The sequence below is a fragment of the Coturnix japonica genome, chromosome 9 (assembly GCF_054131305.1).
Source record: "Coturnix japonica strain WE chromosome 9, WE-NBRP24, whole genome shotgun sequence".
In the NCBI taxonomy this organism is placed as follows: domain Eukaryota; kingdom Metazoa; phylum Chordata; class Aves; order Galliformes; family Phasianidae; genus Coturnix; species Coturnix japonica.
In genome coordinates this window covers 18442880-18468361 of record NC_140671.1, presented here as the reverse complement: position 1 = coordinate 18468361, position 25482 = coordinate 18442880, and the positions used below count along the sequence as shown (strand labels likewise).

The 25482-nt window shown below is 40.8% G+C and overlaps 2 protein-coding genes across 2 annotated transcripts in view; one reads left to right on the top strand and one right to left on the bottom strand.

The window, feature by feature from the left end:
* The window catches only part of LOC146759734 (uncharacterized), a 289258-nt gene that overhangs the window by 105931 nt on the left and 157845 nt on the right, over positions 1-25482 (top strand). The gene's annotated exons all lie outside the window — the stretch shown is intronic.
* Positions 16314-17639, bottom strand: LOC146759735 (uncharacterized). Its single transcript, XM_085509306.1, has 2 exons — positions 17578-17639; positions 16314-17421 (listed from the first exon to the last, which is right to left on the bottom strand). The coding sequence occupies exon 2, from the start codon at positions 17353-17355 to the stop codon at positions 16741-16743; it is 615 nt and encodes a 204-aa protein (XP_085365432.1). The 5' UTR covers positions 17356-17421; positions 17578-17639; the 3' UTR covers positions 16314-16740.

The window sequence follows — 25482 nt, the reverse complement described above, 5'->3', positions numbered from 1 at the left end:
TGGCCCTAGATGCTTTATTTAAAGGATATGTTTCATGTGATCCTTTTCACCTACAGAGGATTATTCTCCCTGAACAAATTCAGCCAAACAGCACATGGGTATACAACATAGTATTTTCCTAGCAGGATGTTAAAGTTTGCTCGTCTCCTCTTACAGACCCAAAACACTTAAGAAAACCAAGCAGGTGAACAAGTTGCAGCTGTAGTGACTGGGAGTCAGCACTGTGTCTCCAGCTGGGAAATTCTTCCCCCATTTCAAAGACAATTTGCTCTGGAGACCAGGGCATTTCATGCTGCCAGTAACTGCTGTGTCTACTGAGCAGAAGTCAGAAGCTCCATTTTGTTTTTTTTTCCAAATAGACACAGGTTCTGCCCGTGTTGCAAACCTGTTCTCAAAGTAGGGCCTGGCCATTTATTTAATTTTCAGACCCATTCTGACAGGGATTATTAAGTCATTTCAGACACCACCCGCCATTCTTCCCTCTGTGACTTCATTGGCATAGTCCTCATAGGCAGAAAGAGGAAGTCCGAGTCTATCAATATTAAAAGGCGTTTCTTAGTGTAGACGAGGATTTGTTAAATTGGCTAACCTACTTGTATCATAAGTTATTCATGAGGGTAGATTATGCTGATAAAACCTCCTATTTCCTGCTTCTGTTGTTGTGTTTTGGTTTTTTTTTTTGTTCAACTGAATAAACAAATATATCAAATGAAAAATTCATTAGGGTTGATTTGAAATTTAGAAGACTTCAGAAAATGAGAGCTGTACTGCAGAATATATAGGTTTATGAATAAATTAGCACAGGGTGATCACGTTTAATGGAATAGCATCCCTTTGAAAGACCATTCTATCTACGTACCAATTTCCACCATAAGGTTTGACTCAGCTGGTACTTGAGTGTGATTCTGATATTACCTGAGTATTGCCACCAATAAAGCCCTAAAATTAGTAATTATAGGATGCACTGAAAAATAAAACACAAAGAAATGGCATTAGGTAGTAATACTGTGTTTATCATTTCATAATCTCTTTATACAGTATTTAATTACCTGTTAATTGCAGATGTGGAAATCCGTATTAACTTTTATACATGTAATACAAGCTTGTCCTGATATGGATTTCTTCCTTTTTGCTGAACTTGGATTTTTTCCACCCTGTTGTTCATTCCTCTTTGTTTGCAGTTATGAATGTAAAGTGATTTGCCTTCTTCACAGCTGACAATGCTGCTTACAGTTCTCCTGGATAGTAAATGTTTTACTTGCTCTTTCTACTCTGTAGTAGCTATCAGCTTTCCAGTTCCATTTATTTTCATCATAATGCTAAGAAAAATGGCAGATGTCTGTCAAGTTCCTCTCCTCTATTTTATAAAACAGTAATGAGGATAATGGTGAGTTCAAGACTTCTCTTTCATAAGGCTTATTTCAGACTTGAAGAATTCCTGTGTTGCTTTTGTTCACCTGCAGCTAGCCACTTCTGAGCTGGGCACAGCAGGCTTTGACTAGATAAGCCAACTTCTGTTCCTCACTGATAGTACAAGATGAACTATATTACTAGTCTTACTGCTGCAATTAACTTCAATAGTTTAATGGGTAAAGAAGAAGAAACACATTTAGCCAGATCTAAAATAGAGTTAATCAGTTTACTTGAGGCACTGAGATGTAACGTTCAGATCTGTGAATACCACGGGTATCTTTGTTGGTGTATTAATGTAGCAGTGGTAATCAAGTACTTTAGTGGGGGATTTTTGAGTATTTTATGTTTATTATACTCCTTCTGTTCTGAGCAAACGAAAAATAAAGCAGGAGACTGATTTTATTTATATCGTAGAGTGAGAGATGAATTTACCAGAATACCCATTACAACATGAAATGATAAATGATAAAACACATTTTTTAATGAGAAATAAAAATGTCATGACATCACCAAAATATATTGCAGAACAGGCAGAGAAACAGTTCTTGCCCAGCATACTGATAAGCAGCGCTGCTTTGCTTTTTCTCCTTCAGGAATGAAGAACGTATTTTTATTCTTTTTGTCACATTTATATATCTTATTCTCTCTCTCTGTCTCTATATATAATAGAAAATAAGTTTTCTCATCAGGAATCATTGGAAACTATATACAAAACTGTAAACCATTGACAGTTGTTCATTAGAACTTCATGGTCTGATGACCTTTTATCCATTAAAAAACCAAACAACACTATTTTTTTTATCTGCTTTGCATGACAGGTTGCTTGGTGTGTTTCTTGTAAGGAAGGGTGGCTCTGCATGCCACAAAAGCATTGTTTAGCACTTGCAGATGTAAGCAGGATGTGTTTGAAAATGTTGCTATGCTCTCTAGTGGATAATTTGGTTATAAGTGTCTAAGAAAGTAGTGTCATCAACAGTTGTAAGTTTAGTTTTGTTTAACTGAAAGCCCTCAAGTAAGAGAATTAAGAATTACTAGAAGCTGAAGCATAGTAATGTATTGGTATGGAACAACACTCATACTTTAGTACACGTGTTCAATTTTTGCTGTACTTAGGGAGTGCCCACATTCTTCAGCTGCTTTATTATAGACTTTGATATTAACTGGTACAGGCAGTGAGGGTATTGTCCTCAACTTATCTCAGCAGATGAGTGATGTCTGCAATGCCCACTCCCTCATCCCCCTCTTTCAAGGGAGCCTCTTTTTTCTGTAAGCTGTTATAAAACCAGATTACTCCATCTTGGCTGACACAACCCCCAAAATGCTTTATTTGTTTGTTTTCCAGTGAAGTCCTGTGATGAGTTTAGTTGAGGTGCTTTGGAATTACTGGATTTGCTTCTGCAGTCCAAAGGAAGTCATGTTAAGTGCAATACAAGATACTCAAGTGCTGAGTGAAATCTAAGGTTAGATGCCTTGCATCTTTTAATATTCACAATTTAATCAGCTTCTTCTCCAAAATCATTTTGTTGTGATAGTATTTCTACTTCTATCGTTCATTTAATGGGATTCTTTTATTGAAATCAGTGACCTTGGCTCTGATCTCTACTTTTCATTATTCTGTAGTGTGAACAGTTTTGATGAGATGCAGAGACTGGCACAATAATCACTTTGTTGGCATTTCTGTCCTTACTCTCAGTGAAACCTGAGCCATGATAGTTGTTCTTTTTTCACTCCAGTGAATCACAGGGGCACACTGTTTGCTAGGGAGTCTGACCACTGTGGCTGTGTCTTTTTGTACTCTTATTCTGTTTGGGATTCAAAGTAAACCTGTGTTGGGCTCTTGTCACTTCATTCATATTTCCTTCAGTCTGTTCACATTTCTGTTCCCTGGTCTACTCTTTCCAGTCTCTAAGCCATTCTTTTCCAGCCTTTTCATTGTGAACATGACTACTTTAATAGTGGTATCATGCAGGTTTCTCAGATAGTTCAGTGGCAATTTACAATGTGATTTGCAATTTAATTCCTTTTCTTGGCCTGACAGTCATTCTGGATTGAAGGCATGTCGTTTTTGCTCATTTGAGTCAATTCCAGAGGCATTAAATAAGCATTTTATTATTTTAAGATTTAAATGCTGCAATTGGCACAAAGGAAAATGGCTTTTCCCAAGAAAACTGCATTGCCAGTGCTCTGGTATTGCTATCTTGTAGACTGGCTCTGTAAGAACTGTGTACAGAGGTGCCCAGAATGGTGAGGTTATTTTATAATGACCAGGTAATTGAAGCAGCAGACTTTGGCAAAGCAGTTCCTGATTCCATTTTACAAGACTTGCTTGCTTTCTTTACTGTGTCTCATACCGCACTTCGTGTTGTCAAGATCCCTACTGAAGGCTGCCGTAACTTTTTGTCTTATTTCAATGGATGTTTTCATGGAGTACCAAAATTCTGCTCTGTTGGTGCTGCTTTTGCTCACAGGTGGAGGCATAGTAGTTCAATTGCTTTTGGGTTGTGCCCATGCAAATGATACATTATTGCCTCAGATATGGTACAGACTACCCAGTTCTGTCTAATGGTGTTAGTCCGGACCTGTATATGCTATATGAATTCAACAGAAGAATTAATTATTGCTGTATTCTCATAGCTTTCAGATTCTAGATCTGGAATAGCTTTAGTTTCTGTTCACATACATGCCTGCCACTCCAGGTGGTTCAGTTATGACTGTCCAGGTATCTTTCTTCTCTCTGTTCTGCAAAAACATGCGCAAAAGGGAACAGAGTAAGAAATAGGAAAGATGATCTAATTTTGAAATTTATGGCGTTCTTCTTTTCCTCGCTTTTGGCAGTTAACTTTTGGCATCTAACCAAATTGGCACTTGGCTTTTGGCAATAGGTAAGATTTAATTTAGTTTCAGTTTTATGCCAGATTTCAAGGTAATGATGAGTTGTAATTACATCCGTGTTGCTCTGTGCTTTCACAACAACAGCATTATTTATGTGATTTCTGTAAGTGCTCATAACTTCATGGGCTAGACAACAAAGTTCGAACAGTTTATTTGCTTGGGTTGATGTGTAGCTTAAGCAAATGCAGACACAGTAACAAGATTATTTTCTCTGGAATATTGACAAGTCTTTGAAGGATGCACAAGGTATGACCATCTAAAATGATATCTCAATACGGATATGTTTAGAAATCCACGTAGTTGGTGCACTTGTGCAACGAAGGCATTTGTGTCGTGAAGAAATGTCTGGTAGAACTGCAGAAACAAAGTACCAGAGCAGGGTTGATGTGGTGGTCAACTGTCTTCTCCAGGTGCTTGCATTAGGAAAAGTAGATGAATCTTTAAGTGGGGTGCTGTTCTCAAAATCATTCCACTCCAACCACATGCTTAATTAGGGCAGTAATTCAAAGCCACAGTTCTTAGCACAGTACCAAAAAAAAAAAAAAAAGAAAAAAAAAAAGACTTAATGATGTATGATGACTCGCAAGCATAAGGAAAATAGTCTTATTTTTTTGTAAATTAAGCCTTACTCTTCCTATCCTATTAAAAGATGATGTAACCTTATTCTCAAAGCATTGGTAGTCAGCCTTCAAACCTATTTCTAAATAGCAGATCAATACAAATTCTATAAAACATATTACTGGCAGTTGTTTTTGGCATTGCAATTCAAATAAGTTTCTGTCACTTTCTTTTGTTTTCCAAATAATCATAATCAACATGTGCTGTACTCGCTTCCCTATTAAGGATATTAAATATGTTTGTATAGAAATATATGTGTAACGTTTATGCAGTGCAGCAGATGTTCAGGAGAGAGAGAAGTAATTTGTGCTGCATAATATGTTACACGGAACGGTAACCGTTTTCCTTCATCTCTCTTTCCAGTTTGTTCCTGTGGCAACATTAACTCAAGCCTAGCAGTAGACTTGTGAGAAATGTGTTCTTTTTCGCTTAGTTCTCCCAACACCAGTTTGCATCCCATTCTTCTTCCTCAGTGCTCTGTCTTTTACGTTTTGCGTGTGCTGTGTGCAGTGAAGGCTGTCTGAAGTCACTGCTTGTCCATTAAGAAATTCATGCCTTGAAATGTTAGGAGTTACCTGTGCCCGCTACAATTTTTTTCTATCCAAAAGAATCCTGTTTACTGAAGTGCTGTGGTACTGTCTTCTCTCTCTAGGAGAATAGTATGGCAGGGAATGAGACTTTTAATTACAGTGAACGTTGGGTTTCTGCTGCATATTCTACATCTGTTAGACATAGCAAATAGTGGACAGTGGATCCACATCTTAATGTTGGAATTTGTGGCAAGAGTAAGTGAATGTTGCTATTCCCATATTCGTGATCTGACATGGAATTGTTAGCAGTAACAGAAACCAGGATCTTCAACCCTGTAATTTTATGTGCATTTTAGTTATTTGGTACATTTAATTGTGCTTTGTTGTGAACTGTTTACAGTGATTATCACTCGAGGAGAGAGGGAGGGCAAACAGAACTGAATCTGGAGTAAAACCAAGGGAAATTAAAGATTCACCAATGAATCTTTGCAGACTTTATGCTAATCCAGTGGGTATTTTGTGGAAGTGTTAATGAATGTCACATCCTGATTGCTGCAGACTTTCCCTTACATTTCCAGCCATACCAAATCCAATTGAAAGAGCTAAAATTAATGACACAAGTCCACAACAGTTTGTCAGAAAAATGTGTGAATTTTGTTTTTAGCACGTCTTACCCTAATTATCCTTGGAAACCCATTTTGCCATGGCGTATGCTTGTCCTCTTGTGTTGTGTGAGCTGTGGCCTGTGTTGTATAAAGCAACTCTGGACACACTGATTTGTTTGCTCTCAAAAATTATGAAGAAGGCAAAGTACAAAAAAACACCCCACCACCAAGGACACTTAATTAGTATGCTTCTCTTTACGTGGGAATTCTTTCCAGGGATTTGGATGCTTCAGCTGCCAAACTTGCCCATGTCCCTGATGTCATCGTCTGGGCAGCCTCTCCTCTGAATCTGCATCCCGACTCTGGCAGGTTCTCAGTTTCTGAGATCATTTCAAGTTCCCTTTGCTTTCTTTTCACTTGGTCTTGCATACCCGTTCCATCCTTAAACAGGGCTATGGAAGCCATTGCAACGTGTGCATGTATTGTCAATGTATAAACATTGATGGGGAGGAATGTTTTCATAATGCCGGCTTTGGGATAGCATGATACGAAGGCATCTAAATATGATAGCTGGCCGTTAGTTCAGTATCTTTTGTTTAGCTTGTCTTTATCTGCCAGCTTACTGTTAATATACTGTTAATAGAATTCTGAATGCCTGCATATATGACAAGTCATAACCATAATGAGCCTGTTTATTTCAAGATATGAAGTGGCATCATTCATTTGCACATTAAAGGAAACTTTGCTGGAAGAAGACAAATTTGAGGCTACAAAAGCTTTGTGATGATTGTAATGCTAATCTGTATTCAGTCCTGTATGTAAAGTGTCACATCTTGAATACTTTAAAAAATTAGTCAACTGTGTTGTGCCACAGATGAGCAGAAGCAAGCGGTTGCTTGCATCCACAAGCTGTGACAACCTCTGTGCCATCATGACTTTAGAGGCCCTTGGCTTCTGAGCTGGAGGAGGTCCCACCTCAAACCTTATTGAGTATGAGGTGAGATAGTGTTTGTGTGGCTGTGCCACAGGACTAGCATTCCCTCAGCAGTCCTCCATGTCCTATGGTTATAAAGATATTTAACCCTTCACAATATCTGGGTCAGAAACTTCCTAGAGATCTCTAAATAACTTTCCTACCACTGATTTATTTATTTCCTATCTGCACGGAATTATCTGTAGTGGTAAGCAATTGCACCTCCAAGGTTTTTAGATGCTTTCCATTGTGTTTTAACACTTGCGCTCTCACGAAGAGCACAATCACGTTTACGTATCTTGTGGGTTTTTAGGTAAATTAACCTTTATTAGTGTTTTGCAGCTGAGGGAGCGACTTGTGGTGCTTCATGAATAAAAATATGCTCGTAAAATAAAAAATTGGAAGACATTTAGAGTTTGCAATAAAGCAAAATGCTGAGTTTTCCGAATTTTACTAAACAAGGAATTGTGATTTGCTTGTGAACAGCAAAGGTGATTCTGATTGACTTTGAAGGGAATGGATACTGAAGTTTGAAAATTCTAAGCTGCAGACTTCACTAATAATCTTTGTTCATGGTTTGCCTCAGTAATGTAATTTTTTGGGGATAGTTCAGCATTTCGACAAAGTTGTGAATATGTATAAGCACATAAGGAATTGTTTTGCCTCAAGACTTCTCCAAGACCTCTTCCTTCTTGGTATTTGTAGATGCATTATCATACTTTTCACATTAAAGGTAATGTGAACTAAAAGTAGTGGGAGCCTAAAGAATGCACGGTGCTGCAATCTGGGTTTCTGTACTTTCTTACTTCTTTTAGACCTGAAAAAAAGAGAGACCATTTCCTTCTTCATCTGTTGCATCTGCAGATTTTTTTTCCTTCATTTTGGGACTTAGGGAAGTAATTATTTATTGCACGTAACCTGCTATAAGCATCATTGGCTGTGCAATGATCGTTATCCCATGGTTTTGTGCTCATTTTGTGCTTCATGGGGCTGAGGAGGATGGAGGGATGAGTTCTTACTTCTGTGATAACTTCCATAGTGTTCATACAAGAAACATTCTGCAGTGAGGTTTGAAGTACTGCATCTTTTAGGTCATCACTCTTTTAGTTGCATCATAATTGCATATAAACAGTGTTCCACTGTTAAGGTTTTTCTCTATGTACTGATGATGCTTGTTTCTAGGCACAGATAGATGGGATTTATTTGGTATAAGGATGGCAAATGAAATTTTTTCACTTAGTACTTTGCAACGTTTTGCAATTAAAATCACAGTGAAAGTGGCCACTTGAAAGCGGTGAACACCAATAAGTCACCTCATTTGTGAGCTACTGTTAATTTACAGCCAAAACAATACTGGAATATTCAAGTAAAATTAGCAGCACCAATTTCAATATACAAGATGTAACCAATTAATAAAACAAACCGCAGCGTTTCAGATCACATTTACAAATTCTTTTTAGATACTCCTTGTAAGCACGGGGCTGCAGGAAAAAATACCATGATTTGTGTATATAGAGAACTCTCTATATTGTTTGTGAACTCTGCTAATGCTGTATCTCCCCGGTTCTTTTGAACATCTGTTCTGTAGGTATGGCACTAATTTTTGTGTCCTCTTACAATTAGTGCTATTGTAAAGCAAGCAACTGTGTGAATGTCTGTGGGATCAGACCTCTGCAGATTGCTTTTAATTCTGCTTAGTAGAGAAGAGACTTGTGGTTTCTGCTTGTATTTTTAGACACCTCCATTTTGAAGATCTTTATTAGTTTTAAAAATCATTGTGTATTGTCCCCAAAGGATTGTATTTGGCATAAGCCTAATATTATGAACTCTTTAATTTAGGTTTCCTTGAGCTACACTAGGATTGTTTGGGTTGTGATGTGATAGATGTTGTCTTCCTTGTCAGTCGTCTCCCTTCCAGACTCGCACGCTGTAAGCATTTAAGAACAAAACTGCAGCACGTTTATCACCAATTGCACAATGCTTCACCATCTGAATATGCTTCATTAGGCTCCCATTCTGCAGTGTGAGTGGATCATTAGATAGCACGTGGAAAGAAATCATTTCAACAGTAATCTGTCAGGTGTGGAGAGCCCCCATGTGTTTGATGTATAAAAGCATTATATTTCACTGTCCTGTATAACAGCACTTGCAGATGGTACAGGTGCAGGGTTACCTTGCTCTTGAGGAGTTACTTTTAGATTCCAAACCATGGAGAGAACCTGTTCTTCCCTTTGCCCCCAGAGCTCATCACAGTGAATTTCTCCTGGTCTTGGTCTCGCTCCATAGATGTGGTCGCTCCAGTTTTGCTCCACACAAAGCTCTAACGTGCCCGTGCTGATGGACAGCACACTGACATGTCAGAGAAGGTTTTGCAGATGGAGTCACTGTAGTAATGGTTTGGGGACAGTGAGTGGAACTATTTGATGCTGTGAGCACTGAAAGTACTTCATCTCTTATGCATGTACGAAGGGGGAGAAACTGATGACCGAAATCATCTGCTATTTAGGAGAAGCAGTACAAATGAATGTGTGTAAACATACACAGAATTTATCAAATTAATTCTATAGATTAAAATGGACCTTTACTATAATCATTTCATTTAGCTGTAGAAATTTTGAGTATTTGCTGGATGATCTGATCATCTTCACAACCTTTTACAAAGATGCAGCTTGCTCTGCAGCCGCATGTTCTCTGCCAGTGCTCCCCCACCCTCCCCCAATATTTATTGCTAATGAGATAATTAATTAGTTTAAACTGTTTTTCATTACTTGAATAAAGACTTGTGGTCTCTGAAGAACAGCACTGAGAACGTGTAACATCTGCCAGAAGTGCTGGTCTTCTGATGAACTGACCATATGTGCTGCAAAGGCTGGAACCAAGGGGCTGCAGTTAATGGGGGGTTCCTGTCAGCGCTGGCTCCAGGTGACCTTGCCCTGGCAGCAGAAGCAATTGCTCCTGGTGCTGTTTTTAATTCAGTTCTGAGCTTAATGATAAGAATGAGCACAGAGAAAAATGAGATGTGTAAATAACAGGACAACAAGACAACCCATCATATATTGTTGGTTGCTAATGCTAGGAAATGGTGTTTTTATAACCCATGTGTTTTAAGATATCCATGTTCAGATGCTTGAGGTGGCTTCCATTGGATTTTCCAGTACTTTTTTTTTATTTTAACACTCATGAATTCTGGCCTTGTGGTTGATGTTTGCTCTTCTCAGATACTGTGGGTTCATAATCCTCAGAGCCCTCCGGAACAGCAAGAGCGATGCACCACAACTATTATGAATCTAATTGTACAAGTGGGAAAACTGAGGAGATGAATAATGTGGTCAAGGCCACAATGAGCCAATGTGAGCTCTGAGGTTTGTTTTGGCCAGTAGCCCAGTGCTCTGGCCAGCCCTTACAGCATTCTGCTTTTTAAACGATGCACAGCTGTACTGTGTTTTAAATTAAAGGGATGTCCTGTTTGTCTCATAAACCACCTAGATAGATAGATAGATAGATAGATAGATAGATAGATAGATAGATAGATAGGGGAAAAGAACACTAAGGTAGCAAGGTGAATGTGTCTCCACCAAATCTACCCAACAGGAGAAGTCTTCTAAAATCAGAATCTGAAGTTTTCCCATATTTCCCATCAAATTGAACTTTGGACATCACTTTGTTAGTCTTTTCCATCGCAAAGCAGTGGTAAATATTGATAGGTATGGAGACCTTTTCTTAGTTTTCAGAAATAGGGTGCGTGTAATAAACCCACCTTAGAGAATTAGAAGAGTCCTCAGAGCAGTTGTTTGGTCTAACTGGTGATGTGCTTTCCGTGTTGGTTAGGTGTGCTGTCCCTGTTAGGTTAGGTGTGCTGTCCCTGTTAGGTTAGGTGTGCTGTCCCTGTTAGGTTAGGTGTGCTGTCCCTGTTAGGTTAGGTGTGCTGTCCCTGTTAGGTTAGGTGTGCTGTCCCTGTTAGGTTAGGTGTGCTGTCCCTGTTAGGTTAGGTGTGCTGTCCCTGTTAGGTTAGGTGTGCTGTCCCTGTTAGGTTAGGTGTGCTGTCCCTGTTGGTTAGGTGTGCTTTCCCTGTTGGTTAGGTGTGCTGTACAGGCAGTTCTGCCGCCCAGCAGCAGGGTTATCCCGCTGACCCCGTGCCCCCCTGCGCTGCCCGTGGGCTGTGCTCTGAGCCGAGCGCGTGGCACCGCTCTTCCCGCACGCAGGAGCACAATGACTTCACCGGCTGTGGATGCTGCAATCCCCGTCAGGGATACGGAGGGGAAAACAACATCCAGGGGAGCTTTAACGGCTAGTGGTGTCGGTGTGTGTTGAGCGGCGTACTGAAAGTCGTAAATACTGTCCCGGAGACGTTATAAATCATGTAGGCACAGTGTAAGTACGGGCAGCGTTTCGCACGCGGAGCCGCTCCGGGCGCTCGGCGGGGCTCGGGGCCGCCTGACCTTGAGCCGCTGCTCCGGTCTAGGAGCGTCCGATCCCTCCTAGAGCGGCAGCGGGGGCACCTCGCAGAGCAGCACGATGCCCTGGAGGCTCGTCGCGGGCGGGGGTGTCGCTCTTCAGGTAAGGCAGCAGGCGCTGGGGAATGAAGGATGGAGAGGGAAGCGAGGCAGAGCGGAGACCTGAAGGGATGGCGGGCGGGGACCGCGCTGCTGCTGCGCGGAACGAGCTGCATCCGTGCAGCGATGTAGTGATGCTCGTGGAAAATGAGGCTGGGGGTGGTGATGGGGGAACATGGGGGGGGTGATTGTCCTTCCTCTGACTGCCTGAAGTTTGTGTGAAGTCGCCTTCAAAGAGCTCTTTAACTTCTTTTGATGGGAGCTCCATTAGCATTTATATAAAGTATGGCAGGAATCTCATTAAAGGCGGTTTTTGTGAGCTGAGCTATTGACTTTTAGCAGACAGCTTACAGGATTCCTGACCAAAATGGTTGCTCGTTAACTTTAAGGCACATGTGTACCGTGTGAGCGTAGCACCGTGGTGCCAGAATGCACATTGATGTGAGGATTGCGGAGCTTTACTACCGAACTTGTTAAAGAGTGTGGCATTAAACGACGGCAGTGTTTTCTTCACAAATACAGTTTAAACAGAGCGATAGAAATGAGCAGCGATATATGCCCGTATCCATCTGTACGGTTAAAAAAGCAGAAATAGATTACAGGATGGGGATTTCAAAACGCCTGTCCATTGTCAGCGAGGTGTACTTGCTGAATAACTGCAATATCTTGAGTGATAAAAAGACAAAAGCGTGCGTAAGTGTTGAGGGGAGCAGGGCAAATGGGGATGGCCTGCTTCTGCAAACAGCAGATAACCCCTCAGCCCGGAGCAGCGCCGTGCTGGACCACTCTGCACAAGCAGGAGCTCACGCTGCAGTTTGGTGATGGCCTGGAGGGACGCCCAGGGATGTGATACAGACCGGGACAGCTGTGCTGGGTTAAGGAATTTGGTCGTGATAGGTGGATGTCATTAGGATCTGCGTGAGGTATTTTTGCTTTGGAAATAATGAATTTTGGCTTGCGTACTTGCGTTAGTTCTATATCTGCTTCTAAAACGAAGAAAGAGATGCATATAGAGTTTGAACGCCTTGTTATTCTGTTTGTAAACTGCAGATGTTTTCGTAGTTGTTTGATATTCAGGTTGTTTATCTGCGTGATAGAAATTAAGCTTCTGAAAAACGAGCAGTTACTGTTACTTAGTAAGCAGCATTCCCTTCTCCAGGGAGGAACTCGGGGGTAAAGTCTCAGCTTTCACATCTGAATCATTTCGAAGAAGTGAAGCAGACTTTTGGGTGTGACCCTTTAAAGGTGCTGCTCTGTGAGTGTGTGTGCAGCGTTGATGTCCATCTCCAGTTTCACTTCCTTTAAACCTCAGTTATCTGTTTGGGGTTTGACTGTTTCAGTTTCTCTCCCTAAAGCAGCACCACGTTTCTTGCTACTGTAAATTTTTCAAACAATATCTCACGTTCCTATTACTTTTCCTTCAATACGTGGAAGAGAATTGACATTTACTTACTGCCTTCTCAGCATCTGAGTTGGGATGGTTGAGATCCACCTGATAGCTCAGGAAATGTCAGTAAAATGATTGATACCTCATTCCAAGCACAGAGTTACAAAGTTTGAGTTGAAAGTGTTTCAGCATTATTAAATACCAGCAATTAGAGAATGACTTAAGAATGGTTGGATAAAAGCATTTTGCATGGCTGTTTAGCAAGGTTCTGTAGTTGATAAATCTGAACCAGTAACTTCTCTAGTTCTTTTATCTGGGAATCAATATTTGTTGATAACGTTTTCATGCAAGTCTTCAGTTTTGGCAAGCTTTTAGTCTGCTGTAGTGATAAGGCTCTTGGAGCTTTGCTTAGAACAATTACCTGACGTTCTTGGGCATCACAAACGTTTCCATGAGTCTTTGTTATTTTTGATAATATTTAAGTAAGTTGTTTTGGACACGGGACATGTCATAGTTGCACAGTTGGTGCCTTCAATGACATGGCTCAGTTGCTGCTTTTATTTTACTTGATCTTCACTTAGGACAGTGCGAGAATGTGTTTGCTCTGGGGGACCAGAATGTAAGCATTCTTGCTTTATGTTTGCCTTGATAATGCTTGTTCCTCATTGCATTTAAGTTAGCCATGTTAAATTGCATAGGCTGAGATTTCTCATCATTGTCACTGAAATTAGAGCCCAGCGTGGCATCTTCCATCAGGTTGCGATATGAGACTTATATTTGCTCTGTAGTTAATTACAGATGTCATGCACAACAGCGAGGCTTCTGGAGAGTGAATATTTTCTGATGGTCAGGAATATCAAACAAAGTATTTGGTATCATAGAGGCTTCTTCGGTGTCTTACATGAACACATGGACACAACAACATTTTTTAAAGTACTAAAATGCAGAAACTGCTTGAGTCAGCAGCCACGTCCACATTCTGCAGCACAAGGTTATGAGTTGAAGCAATTAAGCATGACAGGAAGCCTGTTTTACTGCCTTGATGTAATAGGCTTCCAATATTTTTTAGATGCATATGGACTTTAAATTGTTCTCTTCTTTTGGGTGCTGACAAAATAGAACACCTCCAAATCTCGAGAGCTCTTGAAACTCTCCTGCTCTGCATTTGCACCTGCAGTTTTTACTTAAATATTTTATTCTCAGTAGGATCAAATGCAAACGCTTTCTTGAGTTCACCATTTGTTTATGTACTTACATTTTAGTAGAGATAATTAAAAACATAGCTGAATATTTTGGAATTAACTCATTTTCAACTATTTTTATGATGGGAACTTTAACATTTTTCTGAAGGGGGCTAGAGATGCTGCAGGCCCAAGTCATCTTTGTGGACTTCTGCTGTACCCCCTCTACAAGTTCCCTATCTTTCTTGAATCAAGGAGCCCAAAACTGGACACAGTGCTCCAGATATGGCCTCACTGGGGTGGAGTAGAGAGGGAGGACCACCTCCCTTGACCTGCTGGCCACATTCTTTTTAATGCAATTTGGATTATCATTGGCCTTCTTGACTACAAGGGCACACGCTGCTTGCTCATGGCCAACCTATTGTCCATGGCAGTGTCAGAAGCCTTAATGAAGCCAAGGTAGGCAACATCCACTGCTCTCTTCTCATGACATAGACCTGCTCTCAGACATGACATCATAGAAGGCTACCAGAGTCATCAAGCATTATTTCCCTTTGGTGAATTGATGTTGATTAGCCAAGTGTTTCTGTTCCTTATAGATCTATTTGACCAGTTTAAAACATCTACGTCTAGAAAAGATCTGAAGGTCTGTTCCTGGATATCCTCCTTCCAACCCAAATTACTTTATGATCCTGTATTAGCAACTGAGTGGACCTGACAAGCACAAGGTTATTTCAGTAATTCTGAACTGAAAGTAAAGTACAATAGTGATGAAATGGAAAATGCTTCTATAGTTTGGGGAGATAGGGGAAAAAAGCTATGGGAAAGTGATCCAAATCTATACCAGAAACTTCTATCTAATTCTGTTTAGGTAATGAATAATGGCTGTTCTTATTTTCTACAAGTTTATAGCACTACAGAGGAGCCAAGGGCATTGTGTCCATTAAGATAACGGAAGACAAAGATAGATGAGGGATCTGAGATTCTTATGGGGAATTATCTTTAAAAAGCCATGCAGGATATATATGTTTAATTCTCCAAGTATTTCTGTCTGTGAAGCATAAAGACAGAGAAATCTTGGGAGGCTGAGGGTTCTTTTTAATTATTTTAGAAATTTAACAAATTTTATCAATATTTTAATAAAGCTGGTAACATGGATGGAAAGAAAGTAATAGCGTTACAACTTTGGTGTTTCATTTTGGCATTTTAAAAGGAATCATTCCTTTTTTCCCTACTCAGAAATTTCCCTTTTAGTTTCCTGCATGAAGGAGAACTACAAGAATAAATTTGACTCGAGTTAGTATCAGATGTTTTATTTGATCTCTCAACATTACAGGCAGTAGACTATTTTTCTTTAAAGAGATTTTAAAGTTCTATTTTTTTTGGAGGTAACAGCATTGATGTTTTCTTCTCCGTGTCTGCAGTGAGGAAGACATGAATCTATGGACTTTAATTGCAACAAGAGAAAAAATAGTTATTAGGAAGACTTGCTGTTAGTAAAACTACTTAATATTTAATTAGTTGGACTAGGAAGATTATGGGATTTCTGTCACTGGAAGCTTTTAGGAAAGTTTCAGATGTTTTCTTTACATGTTTTACATGTAAAGACATAATATAGAATTAATTTATCTTATCCCTGTATGTTCCTTCTACTTTAGTAGAAAGTCTCAAAAACTGAAGTTACTTCCCACTCAGCAAACCTATTTCTAGTATGTATTTTTCATGAAGTTAACCAAAGCTCTGATTCAGTTGTTTGATTATTATGCATAAGTGAGGGAGGGCAATGATTCAGTATTTCAAACATTTTCCCACCAAAAAATAGAATTCTCAATTGGCCTACTACAAATTTCTGGTATGATTTTGGATCTTCTCTTGGGCCTAATTTTAATTTGAGATAGAGTGCAATTGGAGGCATGCACACGACAACCTTTCCCACTGTGTGGACCAAGGGAAGGCTAAGGATGTGGGGTATTTGGGAGGTTTAAACAAAGCTTTTGATATACAGACTGTCCAGCAGACAGCTTATGCAAGCATGTGAACAACTGGCTGATGGGTTGAACTCAAAGACCCATCATATACATGGGGTTACCATCAAGCTGGTGGCCGGTCAACAGTGTGGTTCCCTGTGATTGAAATACACTAAAATTCAATGGCTGTGGGTTTCAGTGTGGGTGTTGAACCTTTTGGCTTTCCTGGGCTACACTGAGTGAAGAGAGAGGCCTTGAAGGGGTTGAAGGCTGGATGGGGAGCCTGGGCAGCCTGATCTGGTGGCTGGCTAACAGCCCGTGGCAGGGGGTAGGAAATAGGTGCTTTTTAAGATCCTTTACAGCCCAAGCTGTTCTATCATTCTGTGAACTTTGTGAGTCCCTCACAAATCAGGATATTCTGTGTTTCTCTATTTATGCCACCGGCCACAGCAGTTCTCTGCTTTGGAACTTGAGACACTGAACAACCCTCGTGCCCCGAGTCCAGGAACAGCAGCCGCCATTTCGGGCAGCGCCCACGTGCTGCACGTTTTACTCCGAGTAGAACCGAGGCAGAACAGCCGTGTAGTTCTCAATGTTATTTATTAACAACGATGGATGCTGCTAATGGTGCCGCGGGGGCGGCTTCTTTCGGGGTTGCGAAGTGCTCCAGGAGCTGCGGGCCCTCCTCTTCCTGGGGCGGCCGGACCTGCGGGCCAAGCCGTCCCTGCCCCGCTGGGCAGCGGTGGGGCTGCTGCTGCTGCAGGCCTGGGCTGAAGGTGCCGCTGCTGCCTCCCGTTGGGGGCTGCTGCTGCAGGCCTGGGCTGAAGGTGCCGCTGCTGCCTCCCGTTGGGGCTCGTGCTCCTCCCCGGGGACGGGTGTAAGGCTGGGACCGGCGTCTGCATCCCTTGGAGCCGTGTGGGACGTGCCGGGGAGCTCCTCTTCTCCGTGCCCGGTGGGGCTGCCCGATGGAGCTGGGTGCGGGGCGGCCACGTCCCACAGGGAGGCTGTATCGTGGCTCTCTGCCTCGTACTCGGATGGCAGCGTGATGACACAGGGCAGAGAGCCATCTGCCCGCACTGCGAAGTGGATGGTGCTCATGAGCCTCCTGCAGAGCGGGCAGGTGAATTTCCTCAAGGTCCACTGCAGGATGCAGCGGAGACAGAAGTGGTGCTCGCAGGGCACCACGTAGGTGTCAGGTCTTGCGTCTCGGCAGATGGCACAGAACTGCTCCTCCATGGCCACGTTCTGGGCTGGGCAGCAGGAGATGGAAATGTGCTCCCCTTCTGGAGTGAGTCCCAAATGCTGCAAGGAGATGCCATAGTCAGTTTGTGTCCTGGGGTAGGCAGCAGTTGTGGCCTGGTCCATCAGCCACCCCATTCCCTGCTGGCTGTAGATGCAGCCTTAGCAGCTCCCTGAACCCCGTGGCCACCCCAGGGATGTGACCCCCCCATCTCTCACCTCCTCTGCCTCGACTGCGCTTTTTGGGACCCGGCTGCCTGATCCAGGCAGTGCCAGGGAAATACAGGCAATGTGGTGGGGCTGGGCACTGAGAACAGCTCCCAAAACCCCGCAGCACAAACCAAGAAAGCCTCCCTGGGTCTCTAGACCTCGCCAACGTGCTCAGCCAGACACCAGGAACAAGCTCGGCTGGGCCAGGCTCTGCTGCGCCCCAGTATGAGCAGTGGAGGGCTGTGAGGTCACAGTCCATTGCCCGGTGATGTCACACTCCATGACTTTACGGTGTCAAGACTCTTGCTTGATCTTGTTCTGGGGAAGCCTGTTCAGCCTGAAAAGGCTAGAGACGAGTACTTTATCATGAGCAAAGTGATAGGACAAAGAGAATTGTTTTAGGTTGGATATCTGGAAGAACTTCTGAGCCTGGATACAGGCTGTCCAAGGCAGTTGTGGGTGCCCCATCTCTGGCAGTGCTCAAGGCTGGGCTGGGCGGAGCATGGAGTAGCCTGGCCCAATGGGAGGTGTCCCTGCCCATGCTGCCTTGCAACCTTAGATGAGCTGTAGGGTTCTTTCTGGACTGCTTTGTTAATATATGTTTAAGGAGTATTCACGTTTGTCCTGGTTTGCAAATTGAAAGTGAATTTTCTTGGTTTAGTATAGGTGTCATGAGAGTGATAAGCACTGTGCACATCCTCTTTGCTTTCTCTTTAAGCTTGCAGAGCTAGTGGACAGTATGCCATAGGATAGAAGATGATATGAGAGAAATCTGGAATCAAGTCTGCGAGGACATTGTTCTACCAACAGCTGTTGAAAATAAATATGACATCTGTCTTAATGTCAGAGAGGAGACAGAAACAAACCAAGTCCTGTAGTGCTCCAGATTCCTTCATGCGCTGACACAATTACCTGATGTGACTAAATTTAATCTTTCTAATGTGATTTTATCGCTCATTGGTAATCAGACAGACAATAACTAAAATGCTCTTTTCTGCTTAGAATTGACATCATTTTGAATCAAGCCGTGCTACTACTAAATAAGCTGAGTGAGAACTGAGTTTAGAGTGGGCAATGTCAAATCTGAAGTCAGTATGGGAACACTGCATAGTACACTGTAATACCTGTATTAAAGAAGTAGTTGCCAAGATAGTGATTACTTGCAGACATTTCATACTTCAACAGGTTTATGGAGAATTTAATATTTTCATATGCTTCAGTGTAAAGCCATCTGTCGCGGTGACAGAACAAAGTGCTGAGAACAAGAACAAACGTATGTTTGTGGAAGTGCTCTATGAAATGCTAACAAGAGAGACACGAGATACGCTGCAGTATCTTATAACAAATGAGAGAGGGAATGAGAAAACGTAGCAGTCATATTCAGTATTTACAATTACGATTCCTTTTCTAATTTCTCATTGTGATGAAGTGTTAAAAATGTCAATACAGATGGTGAGACAGGAAGCCTGAATAAAACACCTCTACCTATTGTAGTATTTTTCATTTCTGCTTTCTTTTCTGATAGTTTAAAGCTTGAATGTGGTGAGGGAAATGTATTTGTTATTCCTTATGTGGTTATTCATAGATCTGCTTCTGGACTTTTTAGAACAAATTAAACAGCCTCCAACACTCACAGGAGCTGAACTTTACAAGAACCTACTTCCCATCCCCCTGTTTGGGACAACTTTTTAGTGACGGCAGTATAAAAGAATGAATCACATTATAGTGTGTGAAGTTGGAAGGTGATATGGTGTGACTTTTAACATACCCCAAATATGGGGCACAGTGGGCTAGTAAGGAATACAAAGGGATTATAGAGTAAAAATGGTCCTGATATATCAAAAAGAAGGCAAGTGTTCAAGAAAAGTTGCTTTGAATCTTTTGTCCGTGGTATGGCAACAAGCAAAATCCAGTTCTAAAGAATCTATATGGTTGGATTTTTAGTTATAAGGTATAAAGGACATATTTTACAGGAATTCTGTTATCTCAGGTCTCCATTCTCTGTACAGCTCGAGTGACTGGGAGACAGGATTGAATGAGGTTCAGCCCTTGCATCAGTCTGAATTTTCTAGGAAGTGCTTTTTATGTTTTAAAATGATAGACCACAAAAAGACGTGTGCTGAAGGGTCATGGAGCAGGTTATGGTAGGATTCCCTCCCCCATTTGGGTATGATGCCTCAGCAGCCTTATGGGCCTGTCATGCAGTTTATTTTGTTCAAATTCCACATTGCCATGTGGGCAGACTTTTATCCTTTTTAGAAATATAATGTGCTATAATAATGCATTGATGTTCTTAATGAGGCTTATAAACTTGGAGGAGGTAAGAATACAAAACTAGTCCAGCAATACCTCTTGAGTCAGTAAATAGCAGAAGTATTTTAATATTGACAGTATTATGAAGTTTTTGCATTAACTGGTTGTGTTCAGATCATATTGTTTGGAGTCAGACAATTTGAAAGATGTCAGATCATCCAGCTAAATTAATCTCTGCTGTGATATCCTTGAAGGAACAAACAAAATGTGAAATTAACAGTACCTCACCATTCTATTTTTTTCAGTTCAGATAAATATGCCATTTTTCAAATTTGAATTTAGCAACAGTGACATCTTGTGGTTAACTAAAGAACCCTGTATCTTTTTCAGTACTGCAAAGGAAATGATGGAAACCACACAAATTTATCCAAGAGCTTAAGTCACGTGATGTGAATTATCAGCTGTTTCTGAAAGCTTTGCCAGAAAAAGACAGAGAACCCCATGTGGAGAAATACAACACCTTAATCAGATTTGAGCTTATTTCTATACCTCTGTTGGTTTTTGCAGGATGGGGCATTGCGTGCCAGGTAATTCAGATGAAGATCTGTGCAGCTCTCCCAGAAGCACATCTAGAACACCCCATAAGTTTTGTCTTGACTCCATGTTGAGGAGATGAGTTTAATTCCTAAGGGAACAAGTTTTTGATGTGAAAATATCACCATTTAATTCCATTTCGAACAGTCTTTAAATGTCTATGGATACTCAACTTCAATAACATACTCTGACAGTGATTTCTACCATTATATATATATTACCTGTTGTGTTTGGAAAAATACTAACAGGTTGCAGAGGGAGCAGTGATGTCCCTCTGCTTTTCTGTTAATTTTCATTGCACGTTCTTTCACAGTAAAGAGAGTTGAACTTTCTGGTGCTCTCAACCATCTGTTGGTATTTATTTTGACTCTCCTTTTCCTTTAAAAAATAAGAAGCCTCAGTGTTATTTCTTTCTCAATAGACTATCCCGTCTTCTTTTTTCCCTTCAGTTTTGATGAAAATGGTAAAAGGAGACCTGATATGCTGCCTAGTGTTAAATGATTGTGAAAGTTATTACATTCTTCCAGACAATTAAGTTAGATCAACATTAGCAAAATACACTTAAGGTATTGTTGCAGTTCCCAACTGTTACCAATATTGTTAGGGGAGCAAAAGATGGGAAGTTTTGTTCCAGGGAAAGATTGCTTTTATAGTAGCTTGTCATGTACTGCAGTTCCTGTGTTGTCTGTTGGTAATGAGAATTGCCAGTAGACTCTCCAGTTATTCCACAGGAAGTGCTACTGTTGAAGTATTTTAGTGTTTTTTCCCATTGTAATAATGATTAGTGCTGATGTTGTTATGATGCTCAATGCAGCTGATGTGTACAATTTGCTATTGGAGAAACAATTTGAGATTTCCACCTCCCTCCCTCCCAAAGAGAAAAATGCCAAGCGCAGAGCTTAAAAACATGTCTTCAAGGAGTCTAAGAGGAGCTTAGCTCTTTAGGATAGATTTAACTAACTTCTAATTCCTCTCCCTATTAAGTGCATTGAGAGGTGAAGGTTTCTTCTGTTTGCCATGGGCTATTAAATTCCTCATAGAGTTATTCTTTCACTTCCTTATGTTACTAGCCCATTCCTTCTGTTTTTTAAGCTGCCAGAAAGGTACACTTTATTAAGAACACTGTAGTAATGTTTAAAATTTTTTGCTGGCAAGAATAAAGCAAAGCTTCAAATACTGTTTACTACAGACGCACTTTTGATATTTACATGGAATATTCAAGGTTGGAAATGCTTCAGTGTTTATTATTAAGATTGTTGTTTTTTTGGTATTGTAGAATAATTTGCTATTAAATGAAACACAAAAGCTATTTGACATGAAAAAGCATTTATCGTGCACTGGTTTATCTATTTCACAGTTTCTGTGGGGTGTCTTAAAGTGTGGCTTTACATCTGCGTCTTTTACATACATAATTAATAGAGATATACAAGGAAATAGAAAGGAAAGGATGCTTTAAGTGAGATGGCTAAGCAGTTAAATGCTCATTGAATTGCAAACGGAGACCTTCTGGGGAGAAGGAAGGGTATTCATTTATAATAGGCGCAGGTAAAGAACTATTTTGGTGCAATTGTTTGTATTTTTCATCAGCTTCTCCCATGTGGGTCATGATTCCAGTACACAGTCTTGTAATCTCCTGCAGTGGCAATGATTCAACTTAAAAATCAATAGGGCATGAGGTGTTTCAAGTTCTCATTATTGTAATGTGTCAACATCACTTCAGTGACCCCAGAGCCCTATGTTGGCTGATTTGTTCTCTGATTTATTGTGCAATCTTGTAGGGCAGGCTATAATTTCACTTGGAACCAGAAACTCTACATTTATGGTTGGTGTCCCGGTTTCCAGTCGTTAGGATGTTCGGAGATAATCAATATCTGTGTTTGCTACTAAGGGTGAATGAAGTTGTCAAGCAGTTAAATTACAGGGATTACAAACAAAAGAATATTGTTACAGCTTAGCAGACCAGGAAATGTTTTTTATTTAAATTTTCATTCTCTATCAACACAACAGATGTTTTTTATAGCTTAGCACTGTCATAACTTATACACCCCTCTATGCCTATGATTTTCATATCTTAAATTTTATACTTTGAAGTAATTACCATACCACTTTGGTTTCATATTATCTGTGTTCTTTTATGAATCTTTTCATTTCCTGTGTACCTTCCCAAACCTAATAACTTGATCAACAGGAAAACATTTGAATTGCTGAAACTGAATAAAGTGATTGTGGCTTCAATGCATAACACTTAAAGCAGTGTTGCCGATTTGTTGGTTTTCTTCTTCCTCCCCTCCATCAAAATTTCAATGTTTTTTTACAGCGATCGACGTGTTGCAAGTGTTAATGTTGTATTCTCTATGGATCTATTCTGGGCAATATCATACCTATCAATATGTTTAGTACGTGCCTCAAAACTGAGGTAGCTGAGCACAACTGCAAGCTCCTAAGATTTTCAGTTCATTGACTTTTATGCTTCATGTGTTAATCGGAGCATAATGCAATGCTCTTGAAGTGTAATATATAACATTTCAAGAAGTGATGACCAATTATCTTCAGTTCTTCACTTTTGATTACGTGGAGCTTTATCTCCTGAAGTTTCTTGAGATGTTTTGGTGGACTCTTATTGCAGTATTTAATAATAGAACTACAAGAAAACCTTCAAACAGTACGTGTTGTAGAACTAGTAATAATTACAGAACAAGAATGTAGAATTCCAGAAAATGAGCTTCATGTTTTTTCTTTCAAGCACATATTTGTGGTCCTTTGACCATTAGGAAGTTCTATGCCAAAGTGCATTTGGCAACAGCTTCCCATGTTTAACGTAGGGAACGTAAAAAGCCTGTAAGACACATGGATGCACTTGAGCTCAAGCTGAAGTCCAGCTTTTGTGAAGGTAACTTCACATTATATTTTGAAGCAGAGCTTGAGATGATCATTTTTGTGACTCTTTCAAGGGTGCCTCTTCTGTGTTTAGTGCCTGAGCTTCCCTTTTCTGTGGGAGTCATTCATTGCATGGTTCTTCTCTTCCTGTATCCCAGGACAGGAAGACTTTTGACTCCTACTGGAGAAAGGAAAAGAAGGACATCCGATCTACACTTGTGTGTTAATTCTTGTATTTTTGGGAGTGGGTCTTATTTCATGAATCTCACCGACATTTAGTTTCCATAGAACCGTAGTGCTTCAAGGCCTGCAGCAGAAACGCTTGTGTTCTTCCATCTGGCCATTGCTCTTCAGATTCAGGAGGAATGCTAAAGCAGGTTAGCAGATTGTCAATTAAGTGAAAAATACCTGGCATCTGGAAATACACAAAGTAGGTAGAAGCACACCATCTGTATATTTTATGCCTTTTGGAAAAGTGATGACTGGGAACTTGTCACGGTTTGAACTAAAAATCCACCTGCGTCCGTGACAGGGGGCCGTAGGCCCCGGAGGGGCCCTAGGCCGAAAGGAAAAAATTAATTAGGAAAAGAAAACAGCGGCAACGATCTAAGGAGGCACACTTATTTACTAAATACTATATCGAAATACAGGATAACACAATATAATACAATATAATTGAAATTGAGCTAACGAATCAAGCAAAATAGGAGAGAGAATGAGTCCCGTAACCGAGAGGCCTACTGTGAATCTAGGCGAACGGCTGAAGGCTCCCACACACTCCCCTGAACGCCAGAACTCGAAAGACGTCAGTCTGTTCTGCGACAGAGTTAATATAGAGTCCAGGTCCCGTGACCTATCGTGTTGTTCCCTGGGAGATGTAGTCTTCTTCTGTAAGTTGCAGATTCAGTAAAATTATTCATGCTTAATATGATGTTATGATGTGGAATACTGATAGCAAAAATTACAAAATTATTAAACCATGACATTCCACCCCTTATTCTACATCATTACATTATGTTTATACATACATACACACTCATATGTATAATTGTGAATAATCAGCAACCTTATTTTTTCTCAACAATTTATATTTATTCCATACAAATCCCTAAGTTGAGAACAAAACTCTATAACCTAATTTACTATTTATTAATTTTGAGGAAAATGGCAAAACTGCCAGAAAAAGGAAAACATGTCAGCGGTAGAGGGGAAAGGCAGCGCTGGTAGGGCGTCCCCCACATCAAGGTGCACTCATCCTTTCCCAACCACCACAGCAGATTTCCTTTTGACTTATACTTCTTTCCATGTGTGCTCTACACATGCATGGCCAGTGCAGGATATAGAGTCCAGATGGAAAACTTGCTTACAGAATGCCTAATTAAGGTATATAGAGAAAAAGTGTTTCCTTAACATTAATCCACTCTATCTTAAGTCCTATACCTAATTGAACAATTCTGTACCTAATTGAAATATTTTCTGAGACTCTACCTATATATTTACAGGAAAATCATTGGCTGCACTCCCCCAACATCAAATTCCCTTGTGGTACACATTGAACATTCCCATTTTTGTCCATCACCCACCATGTGCACCCAGGTCCCTGGGCAAAGACAGTACCCCGGAGAGGTTTGCCCTTTCCAGATGCTGGAAGGACCCAAACTGTTTTTCCCAACACACTCTTTATGTGTACTACAGGAACCTTATCTCCCTCCACGGTACGTAGGGAGCTGGATTGGTTAGGACCATTACGATTACTAGATCCTCGAGTGTTTACCAACCAGGTGGCTTCTGCTAAATGGTTCTCCCAGTTTTTATACGTTCCACCACCCATTGCTTTCAACATAGTTTTCAACAATCCATTGAATCGTTCAATCTTACCAGAAGCTGGTGCATGATAGGGAATATGGTAAATCCACTCAATGCCATGATTTTTAGCCCAAGTGGTTACAAGGGAATTTTTAAAATGAGTCCCATTATCTGATTCAATTCTTTCTGGAGTGCCATGCCGCCACAGGATTTGCTTTTCCAACCCTAATATGGTGCTTCGGGCGGTAGCATGGGGTACTGCGTATGTTTCGAGCCACCCAGTGGTTGCCTCCACCATGGTGAGTACATAACGCTTACCATTGCGAGATCGTGGCAAGGTGATACAATCAACCTGCCATGCCTCTCCATATTTATACTTTTGCC

Coding starts and splice junctions, on each gene's coding strand:
- LOC146759735 (XM_085509306.1), bottom strand. CDS start 17,355: ATGGAGGAGCAGTTCTGTGCCATCTGCCGAGACGCAAGACCTGACACC.